Source organism: Poecilia reticulata, linkage group LG16 (assembly GCF_000633615.1).
Source record: "Poecilia reticulata strain Guanapo linkage group LG16, Guppy_female_1.0+MT, whole genome shotgun sequence".
Classification (NCBI taxonomy): Eukaryota; Metazoa; Chordata; class Actinopteri; order Cyprinodontiformes; family Poeciliidae; genus Poecilia; species Poecilia reticulata.
Genome location: NC_024346.1, coordinates 12,491,484 through 12,512,164, shown reverse-complemented (window position 1 = coordinate 12,512,164; position 20,681 = coordinate 12,491,484). Strand labels below are relative to the sequence as shown.

General features: G+C 37.0%; 3 protein-coding genes across 11 annotated transcripts in view; 1 reads left to right on the top strand and 2 right to left on the bottom strand.

Moving 5' to 3' along the window:
• The window catches only part of LOC103477990 (gamma-enolase), a 10,891-nt gene extending 6,392 nt beyond the window's left edge, over positions 1-4,499 (bottom strand). The window contains exons 1-6 of the mRNA XM_008431410.2: positions 4,388-4,499; positions 2,930-3,015; positions 2,734-2,829; positions 2,592-2,650; positions 2,442-2,511; positions 2,201-2,334 (exon numbers count right to left, since the gene is read on the bottom strand). Of these exons, the coding sequence (XP_008429632.1) occupies positions 2,201-2,334; positions 2,442-2,511; positions 2,592-2,650; positions 2,734-2,829; positions 2,930-3,014 (444 nt within the window). The 5' untranslated portion in view covers position 3,015; positions 4,388-4,499. The remainder of the gene's footprint in view (positions 1-2,200; positions 2,335-2,441; positions 2,512-2,591; positions 2,651-2,733; positions 2,830-2,929; positions 3,016-4,387) is intronic.
• Positions 4,500-6,327: 1,828 nt separating this feature from the next.
• mlf2 (myeloid leukemia factor 2) lies at positions 6,328-13,612 on the bottom strand. The gene is made up of 8 exons (XM_008431417.2): positions 13,287-13,612; positions 11,548-11,659; positions 11,401-11,436; positions 10,706-10,759; positions 10,481-10,609; positions 8,752-8,911; positions 7,557-7,766; positions 6,328-6,799 (listed from the first exon to the last, which is right to left on the bottom strand). Exons 1-7 carry the CDS (start codon positions 13,328-13,330, stop codon positions 7,561-7,563), a joined length of 741 nt encoding a protein of 246 aa, XP_008429639.1. The 5' UTR covers positions 13,331-13,612; the 3' UTR covers positions 6,328-6,799; positions 7,557-7,560.
• LOC103477991 (cell division control protein 42 homolog) lies at positions 9,559-19,476 on the top strand. 9 transcript variants are annotated; one of them, XM_017309782.1, is made up of 7 exons: positions 14,053-15,069; positions 15,254-15,317; positions 16,574-16,678; positions 16,768-16,840; positions 16,923-17,032; positions 17,776-17,973; positions 18,780-19,476. In XM_017309782.1, exons 3-7 carry the CDS (start codon positions 16,574-16,576, stop codon positions 18,867-18,869), a joined length of 576 nt encoding a protein of 191 aa, XP_017165271.1. In that variant the 5' UTR covers positions 14,053-15,069; positions 15,254-15,317; the 3' UTR covers positions 18,870-19,476. The 9 variants fall into 9 exon arrangements, with proteins under 9 accessions (XP_017165267.1, XP_017165269.1, XP_008429636.1 ...); XM_017309778.1 differs by adding an exon at positions 9,559-9,608 and having other exon boundaries at positions 14,521-16,678; XM_017309780.1 differs by adding an exon at positions 10,587-10,646 and having other exon boundaries at positions 14,521-16,678.
• Positions 19,477-20,681: the final 1,205 nt, after the last annotated feature.

The following is a 20,681-nucleotide window of genomic DNA, read 5'->3' as shown; positions in this document are numbered from 1 at the left end:
ATTAAAAGTAAAAATAAAAACATTAAAAACATCGATCCACGTGAGGACTTGCCCTTATGGGGTCTCCTCGAACAGAGTTTTAGCAGAGCGACATCTTACAAGGATTCTCAAACCTCAGAGTTTTTGCATCTTACAAGGATTCTCAAACATTACAAGGATTCTCAAACCTAAGACATTAAAACCCACAATTTAGCCATAAGCAACTCTAAACAGGTGGGTTTTAATTTGAGATTTAAAAGCACCCAGTGTTTCAGCTGTTTTACAGTTTTCTGGAAGTTTGTTCCAAATTTGTGGTGCATAGAAACTGAATGCTGTTTCTCATTTGGTTCTGGTTCTGGGGATGCAGAGCAGACCAGAACCAGAAGATCTGAGGGGTCTAGACGGTTGGTACAGTTGGTACAGATCTTTAAGGTTTTGTGGTGCTAAACCGTTCAGTGATATATAAACTAACAACAGTATTTTAAAGTCTATTCTCTAAGCTACAGGGAGCCAGTGTAGGGACTTTAAAACTGGTGTTATGTGCTCTATCTTCCTGGTTTTAGTGAGAACGTGAGCAGCAGCGTTCTGGATCAGCTGCAGCTGTTTGATTGATTGATTTATTAGTCAGACCTGTGAAGACGCTGTTGTAGTAATCAATGTGGCTAAAGATAAAAGCATGGATGAGTTTCTCTAGATCGCGCTGAGACATAAGTCCTCTAATCCTGGAGATGTTCTTCAGGTGATAGAAGGCCGACTTTGTGACTGTCTTAATGTGGCTCTGAAGGTTCAGGTCAGAGTCCATCACTACTCCCAGGTTTCGGGCCTGATCGCTGGTGTTTAGTTGTAATAACTGAAGCTGTGCATTGATTGTGGTTCACTCCTCTTTAGGTCCAAAGATAATAACTTCAGTTTTGTTTCTGTTCAGCTGGAGAAAGTTTTGGCACATCCACACTTTGATCTGTTCTAAGCATCTATTCAGTGATTGGATGAGTTCAGAGTCACCTGGTGACATCGTGATGTAGAGCTGTGTATCATCTGCATAATTGTGGTAGCTGATCTTATTTCCTGTTATAACCTTAGCCAGTGGGAGCATATAAATATTGAAGAGAAGGGGTCCTAGGATTTAACCTTGGGGTACACCACATGTGACCTTTGACCTCTCTGATGAGAAATTTTCAATTGAAACAAAGAAATCTCTGTTTTTTTATGTAGGATTCAAACCAGTGGAGCACTGGACCGGAGAGTTTGACCCAAGTCTCCAATCGATTCAATAAAATGTTGTGGTCAACAGTGTTGAAAGCTGCACTGAGGTCCAACAGAACCAGCACTGTGGTTCTCCCACAGTCTGTGTTGTCAACATGAATGTTGAAATCACCGACAATTATCAAACAATCGTAATCAATACATATGAGAGATAGAAGCTCATTGAAGTCCGTAAAGAAATTTTTCACATATGTTGGAGTTTTGTATATAGTTAGTGTCAAAGTTCGTTTGTGGCCTTTTACCTCAATTCCAAGATATTCAAAAGATAAAATTACCCAGAGAGATTTTACTACAGTTCATGGTATTCTTAAATATTGAAGCCACACCTCCTCCTTTTTTGCGTTTTCTATTCTCACTTAAAAAATTGTACGTTGATTCAATTAGTACGATTGCTTAATTGTCATTCAGCCATGTTTCTGTCAGAAATAAAACATCAATATTATGCTCAGTGATGAAATCATTAATTAATAGAGCTAATATAATAAAATAGTCCATTAAATTATATATTTTGTATTTACCTCCATATGTATACATCTGATTGGCCTGATTATATTATTAAATTTTAAGAAATATTTATTTATTGATATTTTCACAATCGTTCATGAGTTTTTTTCATGATTTATTGTTTTTCTAGCAAAAACTGGAGGAAAAAAAGTCTTCAGTTTTTTTGAATGATAATTTTATTTACAGGGACTTCATAATTCATTTTATTTGTTATTTTTGCTGTTCTGTTAATTTATTTTTGGGATATTTAAAATGTGTTACAGTTCCAGTGTTAAATGTTGATTAGAATTTAAAGTTCATTGCATTATTTTGTCATTAACATGTCACTTGAACATGGTCTCAGAAAACAATATTATAATTTGTTGCAATATCTTTTGGTAAATTTGTTATGGTGTGAATAATTTTATGTGAAACTTACAGTTTGACTGGTTATGAAAACAAAATGAAAGCTCACTGGAACTGGGAGGACGAGATCTCCGTTTCCTGCCAGATCAGCAATGTGACGGTACAGGGGGACGCCTTTCTCCGCGGCGCCCGCTTTGCATATAGCCAGTGACACTCCAAGAATAGAATTGGCCCCAAACTTGGCTGCGAGGAAACACAGAAGACGCCTCATCACACATGGATGCAGCTGATGCAGGCCGCTGCAGCTGCATGTCAGTGCGGATATCTCAGCGCGAGAAACGCAGGCTCACATTTGTTGTCAGTGCCGTCCATTTCGATCATTGTGTTGTCCAGCTTCTGCTGCTCCAGGACACTCACTCCCTGGGAGGAAAGCAGGCTGTCACAAACAGAGTAAACAGATTTTTCATGCTTCTCCTGCTCCTTCAGCAGCTGATACTCACAGACTGCAGGAGAGCGGGCCCGAGGGTGTCATTAATGTGAGCAACAGCCTTGGTAACACCTTGAAGGACAAAAACAAACATTAAAATTTACCATGAGGAAGCGGAGAGAAGAGAAGGATGGATGCATGCTGACGATTGTCACCTTTGCCCTTGTAGCGAGTCTTGTCGCCATCTCGGAGCTCCAGAGCCTCGTAGATGCCAGTCGACGCACCGCTGGGCACAGCCGCCCTGAACAGACCTGGATTAGGAAAACAGTGGGGGGGTGAGGGGGGGCTGGGGGTTAAAGGTCGGAGAGACTGGAGGACATGATAGATGCTAAGGTAGTGTGTTTTTGTCACCTTTGGCTGTGTGCAGATCCACTTCCACAGTGGGGTTTCCTCTGGAGTCGAGGATTTCCCTGGCTACGATGTTCACTATAGACATCCTGCAAAATGTTAAACGTTAGCCTCATCTTGATCTTTACAGCAGATTATGCTTAAAGGGGCAGTATTATGCATTTTCAGCCACATAGTATGATTTTATAGCTCAATCAAGAAACTATGTTACCTTCAACTATAAAAATTCTGCAAGTATTAAATATAAATTAAATTTAGCATCTTGCTAATCTGTCACTGTCACTCTGTCGCTTTAAAGGGGCAGTGTTACATAAAATCGACTTTTATTTTATTTTTAGATTTTAATCATGTTATGTTATTCCCCAATAAAAAACATACCTGGAGTGTTGCTTGATTCTTTAATGAATGTTTGACAAATCTTTTAATCTCCATGGCAACCATTCAGCTGTGCAAAACGCCTGGTTGGACCTAGCTCCGCCTTTGACAACGCAGCTCCTCTTTAGTTACTTGATTGTGCTTTAAAATGAGAGTATGTGGCTGGAAAACGCATAATACTGCCCTTTTAAGAAACTCACGCTCTTTCTGAAACTCCACATCATGACATGGCCCCTCCATTAAACCTGTAACAACATTTTTACTAGCGTTGCACTGAGAAGTAGCTGCTATAATAAGAGCAGCAGATGCTCAGTTCCACCAGGTGTTTGCTAATTGCTGCTGGCTGGTCTGAAGGAGCTAAGTGGGGGGTTGTGCAGAAGCTTAAAAGCTGCAACTCTGAGGAGGAGCTGCGCCTCTAAGGCGGGGCTAAGTCCAACCAGGCTTTGCACAGCTGAATGGTTACCATGGAGATTTAAGGATTTCTCAAACATGCTTGAAAGAATCAAAGCCAGACTCAAGGTGCGTTTTTGATGAGGGAATAACATCACAACTTAATGCAAAGCAAAGCTAAAAGAAGTAGATTTTAACATAACATTTCTCCTTTAAGTCCATGCAGAAAAATCTGACAGATGGAAATGAGCAAGTGAGGTGAGTGGCGATGAAAAATGGATGATAGGTCTTCAATAAGACAAGATAAAATGATCAAAATGCATTTCATTGCAGCCCACAGTGGTAAGGAAGAGCTTTCACACTTGCTTCCTCTCATGGACTCACACTGTGACTACAGTGACGCAGCCTGATGGATGGAAAGCTGTGGAAACTGGGCTCCCTGTGAAGAGGCTCTCACACGCAGTAAGAGCTGGAAACATAAATCAGAACCCAATAATGCATACCTATTAAAAGAAAAAACATTTCAGCCTTTGAGCCTGTCCAGAATCTGTGCAATCTCAGCCAGTAACTGATACAACGGACTAATGGAGGGGTGAGACAGAAGACAAACATGCAGCAGGGGAAGAGAGGGATGAGGAAGAGGATGCTTGGAGGGGATGGAAGAAGGAAATAGATCAATCTTTTTTTTAACGTTACCTGCTGTGTGTTTGATCCTGGTGGAGAGAGTCAGTCGGCAAATGACAGGGGGAGGCAGAGGGACGAGGAGCTGGGAGGAAGAGCTGAGAACGTGTGACGTGAAAGGGGGGAGGGGGAGTGAGTCACGGGAAGAAGGAGCCAAACGAAAGATGGAGTGGCATGGCTGGAGTCACATGGATCTTTGTTTTAATTACGATGAAGAAAATCTTTTTTTTTTTAATCCTTTCATTTCACCAGCAAATTTCCTCATTAAAAAAAAAAAAAAAAAAAAAAAAGAAAAAAGATTTTAATTGAAATTGTATTGAATAATGCACGTTTTTTGGCAATGAAAGCCAATAGTATCGAAAAGGAAACAAACACATCTGCTGTCTGGATGACAGGCAGCAGACATCACAACAAAGCAAACCCTGTAAGACAGATCTGTGCACAAAGTGGGTCATGTTGTCAGAGAACATCGAAGACGAAACCACATGGATGAAAGGAGACAAGGAGACAGGTAGACAGGTAACAGGAGCTGCAGCTGCTGGAAGGAGCATTTAAAAATAGCCACAGAGGTAATTAAAGACACAGAGCGCATAGCAGGAGGTAGGAAGAGAGCCGCTATATGTGATTTGTTTGAAAACGTTTTGCAACATCGTGTCCAGATTCATCCTTTGGACATCTGTTGTCGCATCATTAAAAAAATCCAACATAATTTATGAGAATTTTATGAGATTATCCAACGCATTTCAGGAGTTTTGAAAGCGAAAATCTGAAAAGTGTGGCATGCATTTATATTTAGGTCCCCAGAAGCCACATGACATGAAGACTCACATTTGAGGACCGTTGCACGTTTGGTCATATTACAGCATATTTTGGGGGATTTTAAGGTATCTACAAATACAGGATGCAGCAAAAGTTCTGAAAACAAATTCTGAGAAGTGCAGCAAGCATTTGTACCAAGAACTCTGGATGACGTGTATCCACAGTGACGCTGCATTTGTTACATCACAACAAAATTCAGCATATTTTGTGAGAATTTTATGTGATCAACCAACACAAAAAGTAAAGTTTTGAAAATGAAAATCTGAAATGTGTGGCATGCATTTACCTTTCGATCCCCAGTAGCCACATGACCTGAACTCTCACGTTTGGAGGACTGTGGAACGTTTGGCCAAGTTACAGCAAAATTCAACATATCTTGGGGGATTTTAAGTGATTGACCAACACAAAGTAGAGCATTTCAAAAATTCTGAAAAGTGTGGCATGCATTTATACTCCAACCCTTTCCCCCCAATCCCACTAACAAAAACGGTGCAAAAAGATAAGAAAAAAAAACTATGCCCATGTATAATTTTAGTACAAATAAGAGTTGTGGGAAGGCCTCAGAGGTTTGATTGAGGGCTGTGGTGAAGAGACGTAGCAGCATCATGCTGTGAGTTTTAATTGAACTAAACGTAGGGAAAATCTTAGAAAAAATTAAAAAAAGAAAGGGTATGAGGAAGATTTTCATCTTTCTGCAGAACGACACTAAACACACTGTCAGAACTTAAAATGTTTAAATCAAGGTACATTTGTGTGCTAGAATGGTCTAGTCAAAGTCCAAACCTAAATCCAATTGAGAATCTGTACCAAGGCTTGAAGACAAACAATACAATCAGATATGTCAGAGTTTTAAACATTTGTAGCAAAAATACTTGGTGCTGTTATTTCATAGACAGATGGTTCTGCAATGGTTCGACTCAATGGGTTCAAATAGATGATAATTTTTTGATATCTTTTAATTTTCTGCTTTAGATTTTCTTTCCACTTCTTAATTATACCTGGACCTGTGGGAGTCAATCACCGTTGACAACATAACGCAACAAAACAAGAACAAGTTCAAACAAACACCATCAGCAAGCGCCACCTGATTCACACATGCAAGATCTACAAATCCAAAACATCACAAGAGTCACTTATTAATTATCTAACAATGTTTAATGAACTTTTATTTAGTTAGATTAATTAGGTAACAGTATACAATTCAGTTCACAGACACACTAGTGCCCTCACAAACATAAAATGGACTGTACAGCAGAATTACTGGATGCTGCAGCAGCAAACTGCAGCGGGTAAAGACATGTCAAGTTTTGAGAATGAGTATATATTTATATATAAAGTGAGTGGATTTTCACCCATGTTTGCACAGGGGCATCTGTATAGTTCTATGTAACAGTACAGAAGTTGATCTGTAAATGTAGCCATCGAGAGTGTGTTATATTTTGTTGATCGTGTGTGTGTGTGTCTGTGTGTATAATATGTTGCACATGTTTAGACAGTCCAGTCATATCAAACATTAATGACAGGCAGCTCCGTCTTCGGCGTGTTTCACAGCATCGGGGGAAGCGCTCCCTCAGTTCCTTCCATCTGCTTCCTTGAAAAGTGGGACACCTGCAGAGACGGAGATCACATCAGACCGGTCCGACGTGGTTCCAACTTCAAAATCCATCCTTTTGCCAGACTTGAAGCGACACAAAACATTGTTCATCGCATTTTTTTTTATTTACACAAAATATGCCCTTCAAAAAATATACAGATCATATTAATATATAATGTGATTAATTTAGTTATGTGACAGGCTTATGCATGCCACAGCAATCATAGCCCCATCTGACTAAACAGCACACGGTAGCTGCATTTAATCATATTTTCCAATGTATTGATATTTACTGAATAAATGAACAGAGTGGAGGAAATTGTAAAACTTATTCTCAACAATTTTCTTTTTAATATTATTAATTGGAATGTACAATAAATAACAATAATAAATCAAAATTCTGTATCATAATGAATTATAAACAATATGATAATTGCGCACCATTACTATAACACACAGTGTGAAAACTCTGGTGGGACTGTAAACACTCTTCGAAGGTCAAAGCAGACCTGAGTATAACAGTGATAGTTTCCCATCAGCATAGAGACTTCTGCTACTGCTTGAAAACTCAATGATTCCCGATGAGTATGAAATAATTAACAGCTGCTTCATGAGTCTGTTCCTGAGTTTTTCCTTCAACAGTTAAAACTTACAAACTGTCGGTTCCTGAACCAGGAACAAAAACCAAACGAACCATAAACAAGTCCATCGTGACCTGAAAACGCAGAGCGCTAGCCGAATGAACTCCTGCCCCGGGCAGGTCGACCTCACCTTCTCACCAGTCGTAACGCGGACGGGTGTGATGCTGACGATGTCGGGGAGACTCATGTCGATGGGGGGGTGGTGAGCTGGAAGGGGCAGGAAGGGCCAGCTGCTGCCCTCCTCCGCGCGGGTCCTGACCGTACTCCAGCCCACGGGCGTGTGGGGGAACGTACCGTCCCGCCTCCCTCCTCCACTCCTCATCAAACGCTGCTGCATCACCTGACGACAAACAGGTTTGAAATGTTACTGGAGTTTATCAACACTTATGTACACATATCAGGGTTTGTACAGTTTACTCACAGTAAAATTCAAGCATTGTCAAGGTAACTCAGCTTACTCAGCTCACACTAAGTGAGATAAAAACAATGAAATGAACTAAAAAAAAAAGAGACAGTTTTCAATTCACTATTTTTTGTCTTGTGATGGCATTTTACATTCTACAGCAGGAGAAAGGAAAATTAAAATATAACAGCTCTTACACACACCCTACGCAGATCCAAGAACAAAACACTAACAAAAATATTATGTTTTATTTTAACATGAAAAATACAAGCCAACATTTATTTAAATTACCATACACAGTCGTTAAGCCATCAGGAATAATAAGTATTCATTACACCAAATCATGTTAAGATAAATTACCGTACTGCCTAAATTAAATACTTACACACAGAAATTACAAAAAAATCTCTAAGAAATGTTCTCCAAGCTTTCTGGCATGTAGCAAATAGAAATAATTTTTATATTTGTATCTGATCTGAAGCAAGAAAAGTTTAGTCTGAGTTAACTTCAGACAGTGAGAAAAAATGTCTGTCTTTTTAATAATAAAAATAATAATAAGTATTTGTAAATCGCTGAACGGTTACAAGGATATAAAAGACAAAATGAAACGGTGCACATTAAAAGCAGATAAAACACCAAGAAGGCAATAAAGTCTTTTATTATGAAAATATTTGGTTTCAAATGCAAACAACGTTTTCCGAATTTGGCCTTTTAATCAAATGTTAGATTGCATTCTCTCACAAAACGGTGCAGTTTGAATATCAAGCACTTTCTAGGACTTTATACAGAAATCAAGCCCTTTCCAAATCTAATTGAGATCGAAGCACTTTCAAGGATTTCAAGCACACATATGAACTCTGAGCACACCAAGGAGCCAAAGAGAAGCTCGTTTTACAAAAAAATAATCAGCACTCGTACTCACTCTCATCAAGGTTGATGAAGTCTTGCCGTTCCTCTCGATCTCCAGTGCGCCTGTTTCGTGAGCGCTCCATTATGTGCGCTCGCTCCCCGATGTGGTGGCCGATGGCGAGGCGCTCCAGGCCGCTCTCGCTGTCCCTCATCGACTGCCGTGTCTCACGGATCTGAGAGGAAAAACGGCAGGAAATACAGTTCAGAAAACAATCCGATGACCAGAACTTAGAGCTGGGCAATAAGGAAAATAATAAGAATGCATATCAAATTAGAAGGTTAAAAGAAAAAAAGTAACCTAACCCACATATGTTAATTCAGTTTTTTTCTTGCGACACCTCTTGGGTTATTTTTCATTTTTTTCATTATTTTTTGTTGTTGCTATTCTATTATCTAATCTGGTTACTTGCTACTTTGAAGATCGATACCTCCGTTACTCTGTAATGTTTGTTTCGTATCTATTATTATTATTATTCATATCAATAACACTTTATTGATCCCAACGGGAAATTAAATGTTGTAACTCAACAAAAAAAGCATTTTTAATATATAGAAGATTTTCACTGAACTCTGATCCAGAACCACACGGCATTCTGGGAGATGTAGGCAGAGCCGCTCAGTCTCTCACAGAGAGCTAAGCAAGTTCGGTGGAATCAACTAACTCCCTCACTCACTCTTTGGTTGCCTAGTAACTCACTCACTCTTTGGTTACCTAGCAACAACATGTTGAGTAACTGGCGCAGCTGCAGTTTAAGGTTTTTCCACCTTGTCTCATAACTGCTTAAAACTAAAAAACAAAATAAAAAAATCAACGATGTGGAGAGAAAACTGTGGATAAAACAGGAAAGGTCACACCAACAGTTTGCAGAGGTGAGTGGAGTACAGAAAAATAGTATTCAAGTTAAAGTAGCACTGCTTCAAAATATTTTAATCAAGTGAAAGTAAAAAGTACTTGGTAAAAAATCTACTCAAGTACTGAGTAACTGATCAAATTATAACTCATTTGATATTTCAAAAATACATAATCAGATGAACCAAAATATAACATTCTGTGGAAATTTTGGTATTGTACATAACAAAAAGCAACAAAATCAGCAAAAGAAAGTTCTTCTAAATCAGTTACTTTCAATTAAAAAAAGTTATGAAACTACCAAAAACTGCAGGTGTGCGTCTTTGTCTGGTGACTTTTAGGTTAAAATATGTTTTTTTTTTTATAGAGAATCGAGAAAATTCATTGAAGTAAAATTAGCAATACTTCATAAAAAAATTACTCAAGCAAAATTAAAAACTAAAGCGTAGCAAAAATACTCCTAAAAGTAAATTTTTAAAAGAAAATCACTCAAGTAAATGTAATTTAGTACATGTAACTAGTTGCTACCCAACTCTGCCTGCATGCCAGTACTTATATTTAAAACAAAAAACTAATCAATAATTATTGACATCTACTGATATGAATCGCTTATGACGATACGTTTTTGCAGCCATGTCGTCCAGCCCTAACTGAACTTTGACCAAACCAGAACTCAAATGTTTGTATAACCGAGATTTATGCTGCTCGTGATTCATCCCCCGTCTGTACAGCTGGTGGTTTTTCATGAGTTACTAAGGCCAGAAGGATTTGTTCATGCTTGGATAAACACACGGTTATGGCCCGGTGCTCAGACAGGTGTAAATCAGGCCTTCTTGCGCAGTAATATAACGCCGGCCTTGGAAAACAGCTAAAAATGTTAATATATTCCTACCCCTCCGGGGCCTGTTCTTGTTTGACTCGTCTGTTGATAAACATTGGGAGCTCCAGGGTCTGTGGACGAATACGAGATCACCGTTGAGGAGGAAAATGTTTGACAGTTTGGCGATCCGGACATTCTTTCCTGTGAGAAGAAGACAAAACAAAACAAAGAAGCTGAGGTAAAACCTGAACAGTTTTGTCTTCACAGCTGAGGTTAATGGTTGACAGAGCTGCTTACCATGTTTCCCATCATTTCTCCCATCATGCCAAACATATCCATGAACCCGCCTCCCTGCAAACATGGAGGAAAGCTTTAAGATGTGCAGTTCCTTTAATACAGGGGTTCTTGATTTATTTAAAACAAGAAAACAAGCAGAAGGACAGAGAAAACTCCTTGCCAATGTACACCTATAAACTCTTTTTAATCTGTGTTATACAACAATAAATAAAATTTAAAAAAACTGAAAAAGACTGACAATAATAACATATTATTAAACTTTTGAGTTTTAGTAAGAAATTTATGATGTTTTTAGGATTATTTAAATTTAAATTACACAAACGCTTAGTGACAAATTCAATCTAATTTACGCAACACTTAAAGCAAGTTAAATATTACTCATTATTGAGTCAGAGTTCATTGTTGTTACACAACCTTACCACATAATGAGAGTTTTTGGTGATTTGTTTCGTCTTGCTAAAGAACTCTATGTTTCCAAGCCAGAAAACAATTTAAAATATAGCAAGGAAGTGGCAAAAACACATTAATTGAATTGAAATTACAAAGAGATTTGTTTAAAATCTCTAACTATATCGCAAATATGTGAATAATTTTATTTGAACACAGAACGTACCTACTTTTACCTAAGCTTTTTGTGATAACAGAAATAAAATAAATGAGCATTTTTGAGAAGAGTAAATAAATCAGTTACCCACCATTCCCATCATGCCAAAGGGAGCCAGTGGACCCGCCTAAAACACAAATCTCATGTTAAAAACAAAGAAAATAAAACAAAAACACTAATTTAGGGGTTGAACAGACAACATATTGCCGCAGCAGCGTTGACAGCAGCAGCCTGTTACCTGTCTGCGTGCCGCACGGTGTGGCTGAATCTGGGGGGCGAGAGCGAACGGATCCATGGCGAAGGGTCCAAACATCGTCCTCATCTGCTGCCTGTGGGCAGCAAATGGATCCCTGGAAGAAAACGGTTCAGAAAGTTCAGCTGGATTTAAAACAGGTCAAACTAACACAAGATAGAAAAAGAGTGAAACTCAGTAATATTTTTGGGTGTTTCTAAGCTCTTATGTCACAACTGTCTCAGTTTCGGCACCTTGAGTCACATGACTAAAGAGAAGTTTGTGTATATAATAACAAAGTTGTATAAAAACACATGGCCATACATATAATGGTCATGCTTTCCATATTGAGACTTTTAAATAAATAAATTTGAAAATATGACTAAACGAATGCCGTTTAGTGACACAAGTCACATTTCTTTATGCATCTTGTGTAAAAATTAAATAAGGTGTTTTCAAGAGCAGTATCAGTTTGTGGGACTATTTTTTTTTTAAAGCTATTAAAAATTAAGTGAACTTTGACAATAATCTTCATGAAATTGTCTTTAGGCAGAGGCTTCTGAAAATTTGCTGTAATACAGACTGCTATGCCGTCTTCAATAAGTGAAGAATTTTCAATTAATGCAGGGTTTCTCTTAAAGTTTAATAAGCCTGGCGGGCCACTAGGCTTTACTTCTGGCGCCACCAGACTAAGAATTGCATATTTATTTAAGTCTTCTTAAAATGTTTGCATTTTTAAGACTTTATAGTTGGTGTTCAGGTATCAATTTTCCAATAACACATAATTATCAAGTGATATTTTCAAATTTCCTGTCAACTTTAAACATTTTTTAACTGAAAAACACGACGCCCCGCTGGATGAACGACTGGCCTACCACGCAACCACCAGGCTTAGCAAGTTTTCTGGGGGAAACCTTGTAATGAGTTAAAAACCACACTTCATTTCCTTTTGGGGTAAATAAAGTATTTTTGAAATTGAACTGACTGCCGTGCCATTCAGACACACCCATACCTAAAGTAACCTAAAAAAGTAGTTCGTTATTGACGCGTATCACAATTGTGCCACAAAATACTGCAATAAAACTTTAGGTCCATTATGACTAGTGTCTTTTTATGTCTACTATGTATAGCTAAATGTGTGCTCAAGTGCAAACCTACATAAAATAAATTGCATTTTCTTGTTCTTCCGATTAACCAGCTGTTAAAAATACTGGTTTTACTACTTCCCCAAAACCGAGCCAACATTTTTGATCAGATTCAAGATTTTAAAACTAATTCTGAATCAAATTAAGGTTTTCAGAAATAATCATGTTTATTTAGCCTGTCTAAAGTAAGAAAATACAAATTTTTATATATTTAGTCGAACAGAGTGACGTGCTCATGTAAATATGCAGGGTGAGAAATTACCAGAAAAGACCAGAAATGTGCTGTTGTTAGCTCATAAACAGCTAAGACGAAACAACAGGAAATGTGGTGTTGATCGGTTTTCGCTATAGCTGGTGTTTTAACGCATTACTTTCGGGAACTGATAGTTCTCGTGTATTTATTTAATTATTATTTTTTCGCTTTATTGTCTATCCAATATGGTGGACCGCTACAGGCCCCCACCACAGCTGGCTACAATAACGAAAGGTAGGCTACCTTCAACAGGGCGCTGTGAAAACGCAACTTCACCGCACCGGCACTGCACAACAACAACAAAAATAACACAGTTCAGACCAAATGCAGTAAAAGTCAATGCTTACATCATGAAGGGATCGTCTTCGGCGTCATTCAAGAAGCGAAACATGCTAAGCGGTTTAACTCAGCTGGCTGATGCTAGCCAGCTAACTTGAGTTAAAGAGACGTACAGAAAGAGTGACAGTCTCACTTTCAGGTCGGGCTGAAATGTTGGACTTTTAGCCCGGCAGCTTCCCGGAGAAAACGACACAGCAGCTGTATCTCTTTCTCAACGAGGTTTTTAGCTGAAATTGTCACTAGACAGTAAATTCCAGAAACCTGGAGCAAACATTGAAAACGGAAGTCCGTCCCGTAACAAAGGAAAACACCGCTGCTAACAAGCTAGCATCGAAGCTAACGAAGGTGACTTCCTTTGCTTTTCAAAATACACCATTTCCGAAGAAACTTTTCACAATAATTATTCATTATTCAGACAACTTTGTGATATAAAAAATCGCATATGCTCTATAAAAACTAATTTACTCAAACTAGAAGCTCGTTTCAGTTTGTTGTTTACATATTGCTAGTCCATAACAATATGTGAATGTACTAAACAGAAAATACTAATGATTTAAATGCAATTATAAGAATTACAGTTTATCCTCAATACAACACAATTACACCTGAATATGACAACTTCAGATTTACGTCTGAAGTTGACATGTTAAAAATGTTTAAAAAAACGTATTAAAATGTTTTATTGGTGTGATGTAATATTTCTATTTTTAAATGTTATGTTTTCATTTGCTCTAAGCACAAAATTATCATAATTAACAGAAATAAAGGCTTGACAACATCTGTCTAAGTAAATGGTCTATTTAATGTATTTCACTTAATCAACTGAGTTACTGAAATAAACTTCAATAATATTCAAATTTACTGACTGGGTCTGAGAATGGAAACAGGATGTTCTTTTCTTATGAAAGCAAATTATATCTTGTTAGCAAGGGGAAAGTAGCTAACTTTAGGACGTTAAAGTTAGCTAAAAAAAAGACAAAAAGAAAAACCAACTTGAATGGAGACAGAAGATTTATCCAAAGTGAGAACATGGATTAAAAAGACAATAAAAAAAAAAAAACGTCTTTACTCCCATGTTAAGATGTAAGAGGAGTGAGTGTAAAAATACATTCATACTTCTATCCACTCCTTTGAACATGCAGAAATACTTTACTGTTCCTTTGTGTGCTTTTCTGTTGTTTTACATGTATTTTAGTTGTAAATAACGTTGTTTATTCTTTTCTTACACTACCCTCAATAAAGTCCGTTTTATAGTGAGACAATGGAGGAGATCTGGCCGATGTTTCATGGAGCTTCAGGCGGTGTTGGAGAGGCGTTGAGCTGCAGCTGCTCTCTGTAAATGTTGCATGAAGACCCAGACACTACAACTGAACAAAGGATAACTTCTTTCTTTTGGATCAAGCTGCATGCTCCCCTTACCTAAAACACACTGAAAATGTTTTGAGAAAATTGGCAGAGAAGAATTACAACAAAGTTTGTCAAAACTCTTCATCAGTCGATGAACAGTCCTAGTTTAAAGTACCATCTCTGCTTTCTCTCTTGTTCATGTTGTTTTTAATTTTTCCTTTGTGTTGGCTCTTGTACAGATTAATTCAGTTCTTTGTTGATAAATCAGGAATTAAATTAACCCCATATTTGGCAGCTGAGTTCAGTTTTCTCTAGCCACACTCCATGCTCAAAGATGCAGATGGCAGTGTGATGATCTGGGTCTGATTTGTTGCTTCAGGACCTTCATAATTTGCTCTAATTGATGAATAGATGAATTCTACCCTAAGCAGAAGAAATCAGTAAGTAAGTAAATACTTTATGCATTGCATAAATTCACAGCTACTAAACTGAATCGGTGTACTACAATTTTATTAGTGGAGAACAGACACACCTCCTCCTGCAGGACATGAGACAAGGAGTGTTCGTTTCTTTTGTGATGTGCGACTACGCCACAGATAACGTAAGATCATATTATTCCATAAACTAGAGCACAAAGTTCAAGCCTTCAGTGGGAAAGTAGCCTGTGTCTGACTCGTCAAGGAAAAACTACAGTAAGTAAAGCTGAAAAGAACTGCTGGTTACAAAATTATTACATATTCTGGAACACTATGAAGTCTCTGAGCTTGTCCTCTCCCAAAAAAACTCAGACAACTCTTAGCGGGGGATCACTCGGCTCGTGCGTCGATGAAGAACGCAGCTAGCTGCGAGAACTAATGTGATTTGCAGGACACATTCTTATTTAAATCTTATTTAAGATTAAATGCTTATTTAAATAAGAAATTATTACAAAAATCCCATAAATATTGATAATATGGTTATTGAAAGTCTTCCTAAATCATGTACCAAGATTATAGACTATGCTCTACAAAAATAAACAGAAATAAAGGCTTCACATACGTCATTCTTTGTAATGAATCCGTATGAATTATTTTTTTTATTAAATAATTGAAATTATTTTATTTTTATTTTGGATGTAAAGAAAATCATAATGTAACAGAAATAACTTAAAAAAAAATAAAAATACAAAAATAAAGAGGCTCCGAGGTTGACTTTAATTTGCTTAGAGACGACATCTACTTTTAAATAAAACTGTTAATTCTGCTTCATACTGAAGTTTAAAATGTTTATGTCATGATATGTTCAGGAATCGGACCAGAATGCAGACAGGAGTCTGCAGTAGCCTCATAACTGTAATGTTTAACAGAGAGGAGAATGAATAACTTACAGAAAACCAGATGATACAGAACAGAAAGGGACCAACAAGGTAACAGAGAACTGACGGGTCTTTATACAGAAGGTCTAATCAAGAAATGAGGAACAGCTGCAGGGAAAGCGCAGGCAGAGGAGAAAATAGAGAACAGCTGGGAAGAGGAGCAGCCTGACAAAGATGAAAAGGAGGAAAATGACAAAACATAATCTAAGACAGACCGAAAGAAGCACTAATCAAAGGAAACAAAGAAAGAATAAATTGACTAAGACGAGAAATAATCTAAACTGGAAAAATCTAAATAAATAACCAAGTCTTAAATGAAAACGAATTACCGCCAAGACAGAATACTAACTTTTTTTTTCTTTTCAGAGAGAAACAGTCATCCAGCATTAATTTAACCTGCAGTCACAAGAGATGAACTTTACAAAATGTTTTCCAGATTTGATCAAAGTTGCATTTGAATGGTCTCAGAAGCACACAACATTATCTATTTTAGTTTATTGCAGCATGAAGATGTTTTTTAACCGTTTTGGTTGGAATATTGAAGTGTTTACGTCTGTTTTTGCTCAAGCACATTCATATTCTGCTTCCTCATAGATGCAGGTAGCGAAATGTGTAGCGGTGGGAGACGGTGAAGCTCAAAAAACTGCCTTATTGATCACCTACACAAGCGGCCACTATCCTTCAGAATATGTGCCAACAGTAAGCAATGTGCTGTAAAATTAATTCATTATTTAGTTAGCGATATAAAATGTGGTTTTCTATTTTGTTGCTTTTGTTTGTGCTCTAAGGTTTTTGACGGCTATGCAGTCACAGTATTAATTGGTGGACAACCCTATTGTCTTAGCCTGTTTGACACAGCTGGTAATTGTCCTTAAAAGTTTTGGTTTTTTGTTTAAGTTTTATACATCTCTGTTATACCTCTCATTTTTGTTGATGCTTTCAGGTAATGAGGACTATGACAGACTGCGACCATTAAGTTACCCGAATACAGACGTGTTTCTTGTGTGCTTCTCCGTTGTTCACCCAACATCTGTTGAAAGCGTCCAAACAAAGGTCGCTGTCTTTTGAAAACTGAATGTAGTTAATGTTTAGTTTTGTTGTTGCTGATTCAAAATGTTTCCAGAAGTCTAAAATTATTAATACCACTGGCAAAGTTGAATCTTTTCATTTTAGATGTGTACCAAAAATGTACCACCAACTTACCATTGACTTATATTTGATGTAAATGAGTATGTCTGAAGTTGTTGAGGGCTTCAAATGAAACAAAAATTGAATTGTTGATTCACTACCCCTGATGTAGTGAACAAACATCTTTTAATCTCCATGGTAACAATTCAGCTGTGCAAAACGCCAGCTTCTTTGTTGAATGAAAAGTAACTTAATTTAAATCTGCCAAGGCAAAGCCATTTTTGGTTTAATCTAACACCACAAAGACTTCAAAATAAAGTGAACAGAATCCCATTTTTTACATTAAATTTCACATTTCAGAATTATATTTTCAACATATCTGTATAAATTGTAAGCACAGGTGAAAGATTCTGTATCAAAAGAACCTTTATTTTGTCCCCTTTTTTTCTTATTGATAATTCAATTCAAAAATACTTTATTAATCCCAAAGGGAATTTAAATTAAAAAGGATCTTCAGACCAGTGTTTGCAATTAAAAGGAAAAAGTTTATTTCCTCCTATTAGATAAATTAATGAGGTGGTGATTAGCTGCAACAAGAGATTCTGATACCTTCCTTTTGCAGTGATTACTCCAACATTGTCTTGCATTATTTATTTTCTTGTTTCTAGTGGGTTCCTGAGATTTCTCATTACTGTCCTGGCACGCCGTTCCTGTTGGTGGGCACACAGACACACCTGCGGGGCGACAGCCACACAGTCCAGGAGCTGGCGAAGACCAAACATCGCCCCGTCTCCCCCCAGGATGGAGAGAAACTGGCCAGAGCGCTCGGAGCGGTCAAATATGTGGAGTGCTCCATGATCACACAGGTACAGAGAATATTTTTCACAGCAACAAATTCTGTTTTCATGGAAAAAGATTAGGGCCACAAAAACATAAAATAAAAATAAATTCCCTGACGAATTCTGACTTTTTTCTCAGAATTTTGACTTTTCTCCGGAATTCTGAGTCTAATCTCAGAAATGAGATTAGACTCAGAGTTTTCAAATTTCAAAGTCAGAATTCTGAGTTTTCAAATTTCAAAGTCAGAATTGTGAGTCTAATCTCAGAATTCTGCCTTTAATTTCAGAAATCCGACTTTTTTCTTAAAATTCTGACTCGTTTTTCTCATAATTCTGATATTTTTCCCCAAGATTCTTTTTTTTCTTCAAAATGTTGACTTTTCTCACAATTCTAAGTTTAATCTCAGAATTTGGATTTTAATTTAAGAAATCTTTTTTCTTCAGAATTTTGACTTTCAAAATGTGACTTTCTTCAAAATTCTGAGTCTAATCTCAAAATTTTGATTTTAAGAATTCTGATTTCTGAGAGTTTTGACTTTTGTCTCACAATTCTGATTTTAAACTCAGAATTCAGATTTTAACTTTATAAAAAATCTGACTTTTTCCTCAAATTTCAGGCTATTTTTGTCAGAATTCTGACTTTTTTCAAAATTTTCACATTTTTTTCAAATTTTTTCAAATCTTCACTTTTTTTTCCAGAATTTTGTCTTTTTTCTGTCTTCTGACATCAAAAATAAGAATTTTTTTTTAGTGGCCCTATTCCTCTTCTGTATTTTTCGATGGGTCACGAACACATTTTGTTCTTTTTGTTGTTTTTCTTCCTCTTCGAAAAGGAAGGAGTTAAGATGGTTTTTGACGAGGCCATACTGACAGCCCTGGAGGTTCATAAAGTCAAAAAGAAGAGGTTGTGTGTTGCTATATGAAGCAAGGCCAACATTATGAGATGTAATGCTGCACACATTTAGTGGCACTTCTGAACTGAAAGAAGTTATGAAATCAACTTTCCCAACTGGGACGTGATAAATGTGCGCCTTAGCTGTTGTTTCTGTTTGCAGAAACGCCCGTGAGGAAATTTAATCCAAATGTGCCTGATTGACATGTGATGTTGTAAACTTGATCACGTCAGTGTTTTCTTTCTGGAAAATAAAAAACAGTAGACAGAAGAAGAAGGTTTCTGCTTGATATTTTTATTACCTCCTCTACGTTTGAATAAATTACTTCATATGAGTTAATTTTTATGTTCAGTTTGAATGTAGGGTTATGAGTGTGACAGTTTGGGTTTCATCTGTTGGTATTTTGTTATTTTTTCACCCTTTGTCTCATGTGTCACCGCCTTCTTTTATTTTTATGGTGGTTGGAAAACAACTTAAGGTGCATTACTCCTGTCTCATGTGTCACCGCCTTCCTCTGTAATTATTTCCAGCTGTTCCTTAATTACCCCGCTGTGTATATATGTTCTCACCTGTGTTATTGTTCCCTGTTGGATTGTTGCATCAACCTCAGCTCTGCCCTTTTGTGTCGCCAGTGGGTACTGCAAGTCTTTTAGGCATTATTAAATTACTTTAATTTAATAAAGGATATTGTGAATAAGTTAAACATTGGAAGCTCCTTGTATAACACCCTGATCAGTTAATTAACTCAAAACACCTGCAAAGGTTTCCAGAGCCTCTAAATTAGGGGTGTCCAAAGTGAGGTCCAGGGGCCATTTAAGGCCCTGAAGATGATTTTGTACAGCCCTCAATTGCAACCTTGTTTTTTATTTTATTTAATAGTAAATGGGACTACAAATATCCAATGACTTACTAAGAGATTTGGGTATGTCCATTTATTAAACTTGGTGAAGAGTGAGTCATCCTGTTCAGAAAAACAGACAAATATTTTCAACCTGAAGAATTTGACATTGTTTGTTATTTTTTGTTTTATTTTTCTTCAAACTTGTGAGACTTTGGCTCTTAAGTGATTTAGTGATCCCTTTTCCACACAAACTAGAGCATGTTGCACAAATATTCTATTTAGTTTATTGTTGAACAGATAAAAATTAAATGAATAAAATTGTTTCTATAATTTTAATTTAAAATATTAGAAGTTAATTCAGGTATAATACAATTAAAATGTGGTTTAATTAGAGTAAGGTTGCACACTTGTATGGGTTGTCCAGTTTTTAAAAACATTTTTACTCTCTAACAATTCTATTTTACTTGGACTTGAAAAATTATGCATTAAATGTGGGGAAAAATAGGAAACTATATTTCCCCAAATTTTAGCATTTTGGATGCTAAAATTTGGAGTTTGTAAAACGTAAATCATGTGTTTTGTTTTTGTAAGGACCTTTTGTAAATATGAAAATGACTATTTAGGCCTTTCTGTTCGAGAAAGTACTTTTGTGTTCAATTGTTTTGTTCTGAAACCTAAAATTTTTAGTTCTTCCTATTTTAAAGTAAATTTAAAATACAAACTCTAACGAGTGAATTCCATGTTGAAACACCTCCCCCTACTGGACGCAAAGGGAGGTGTTTCTGTTCTTGTGTGATGCGCGGCTGCGTCATAACAGGAGCAATAAATGTTTATTTACAGTCTGGATTGCGCACAAAGTTCGAGGCTTAAAACCCAGGTGTCACCTGCCGGAAACGAAAAGGTGAGTACATCTGGAAAAAACGTGACAGAACGTTTTATAGGTCTAATCACGGAGCAACCGAGTAATGTAAAGACTTTGAAGTTATGTTTGGATCAAATAA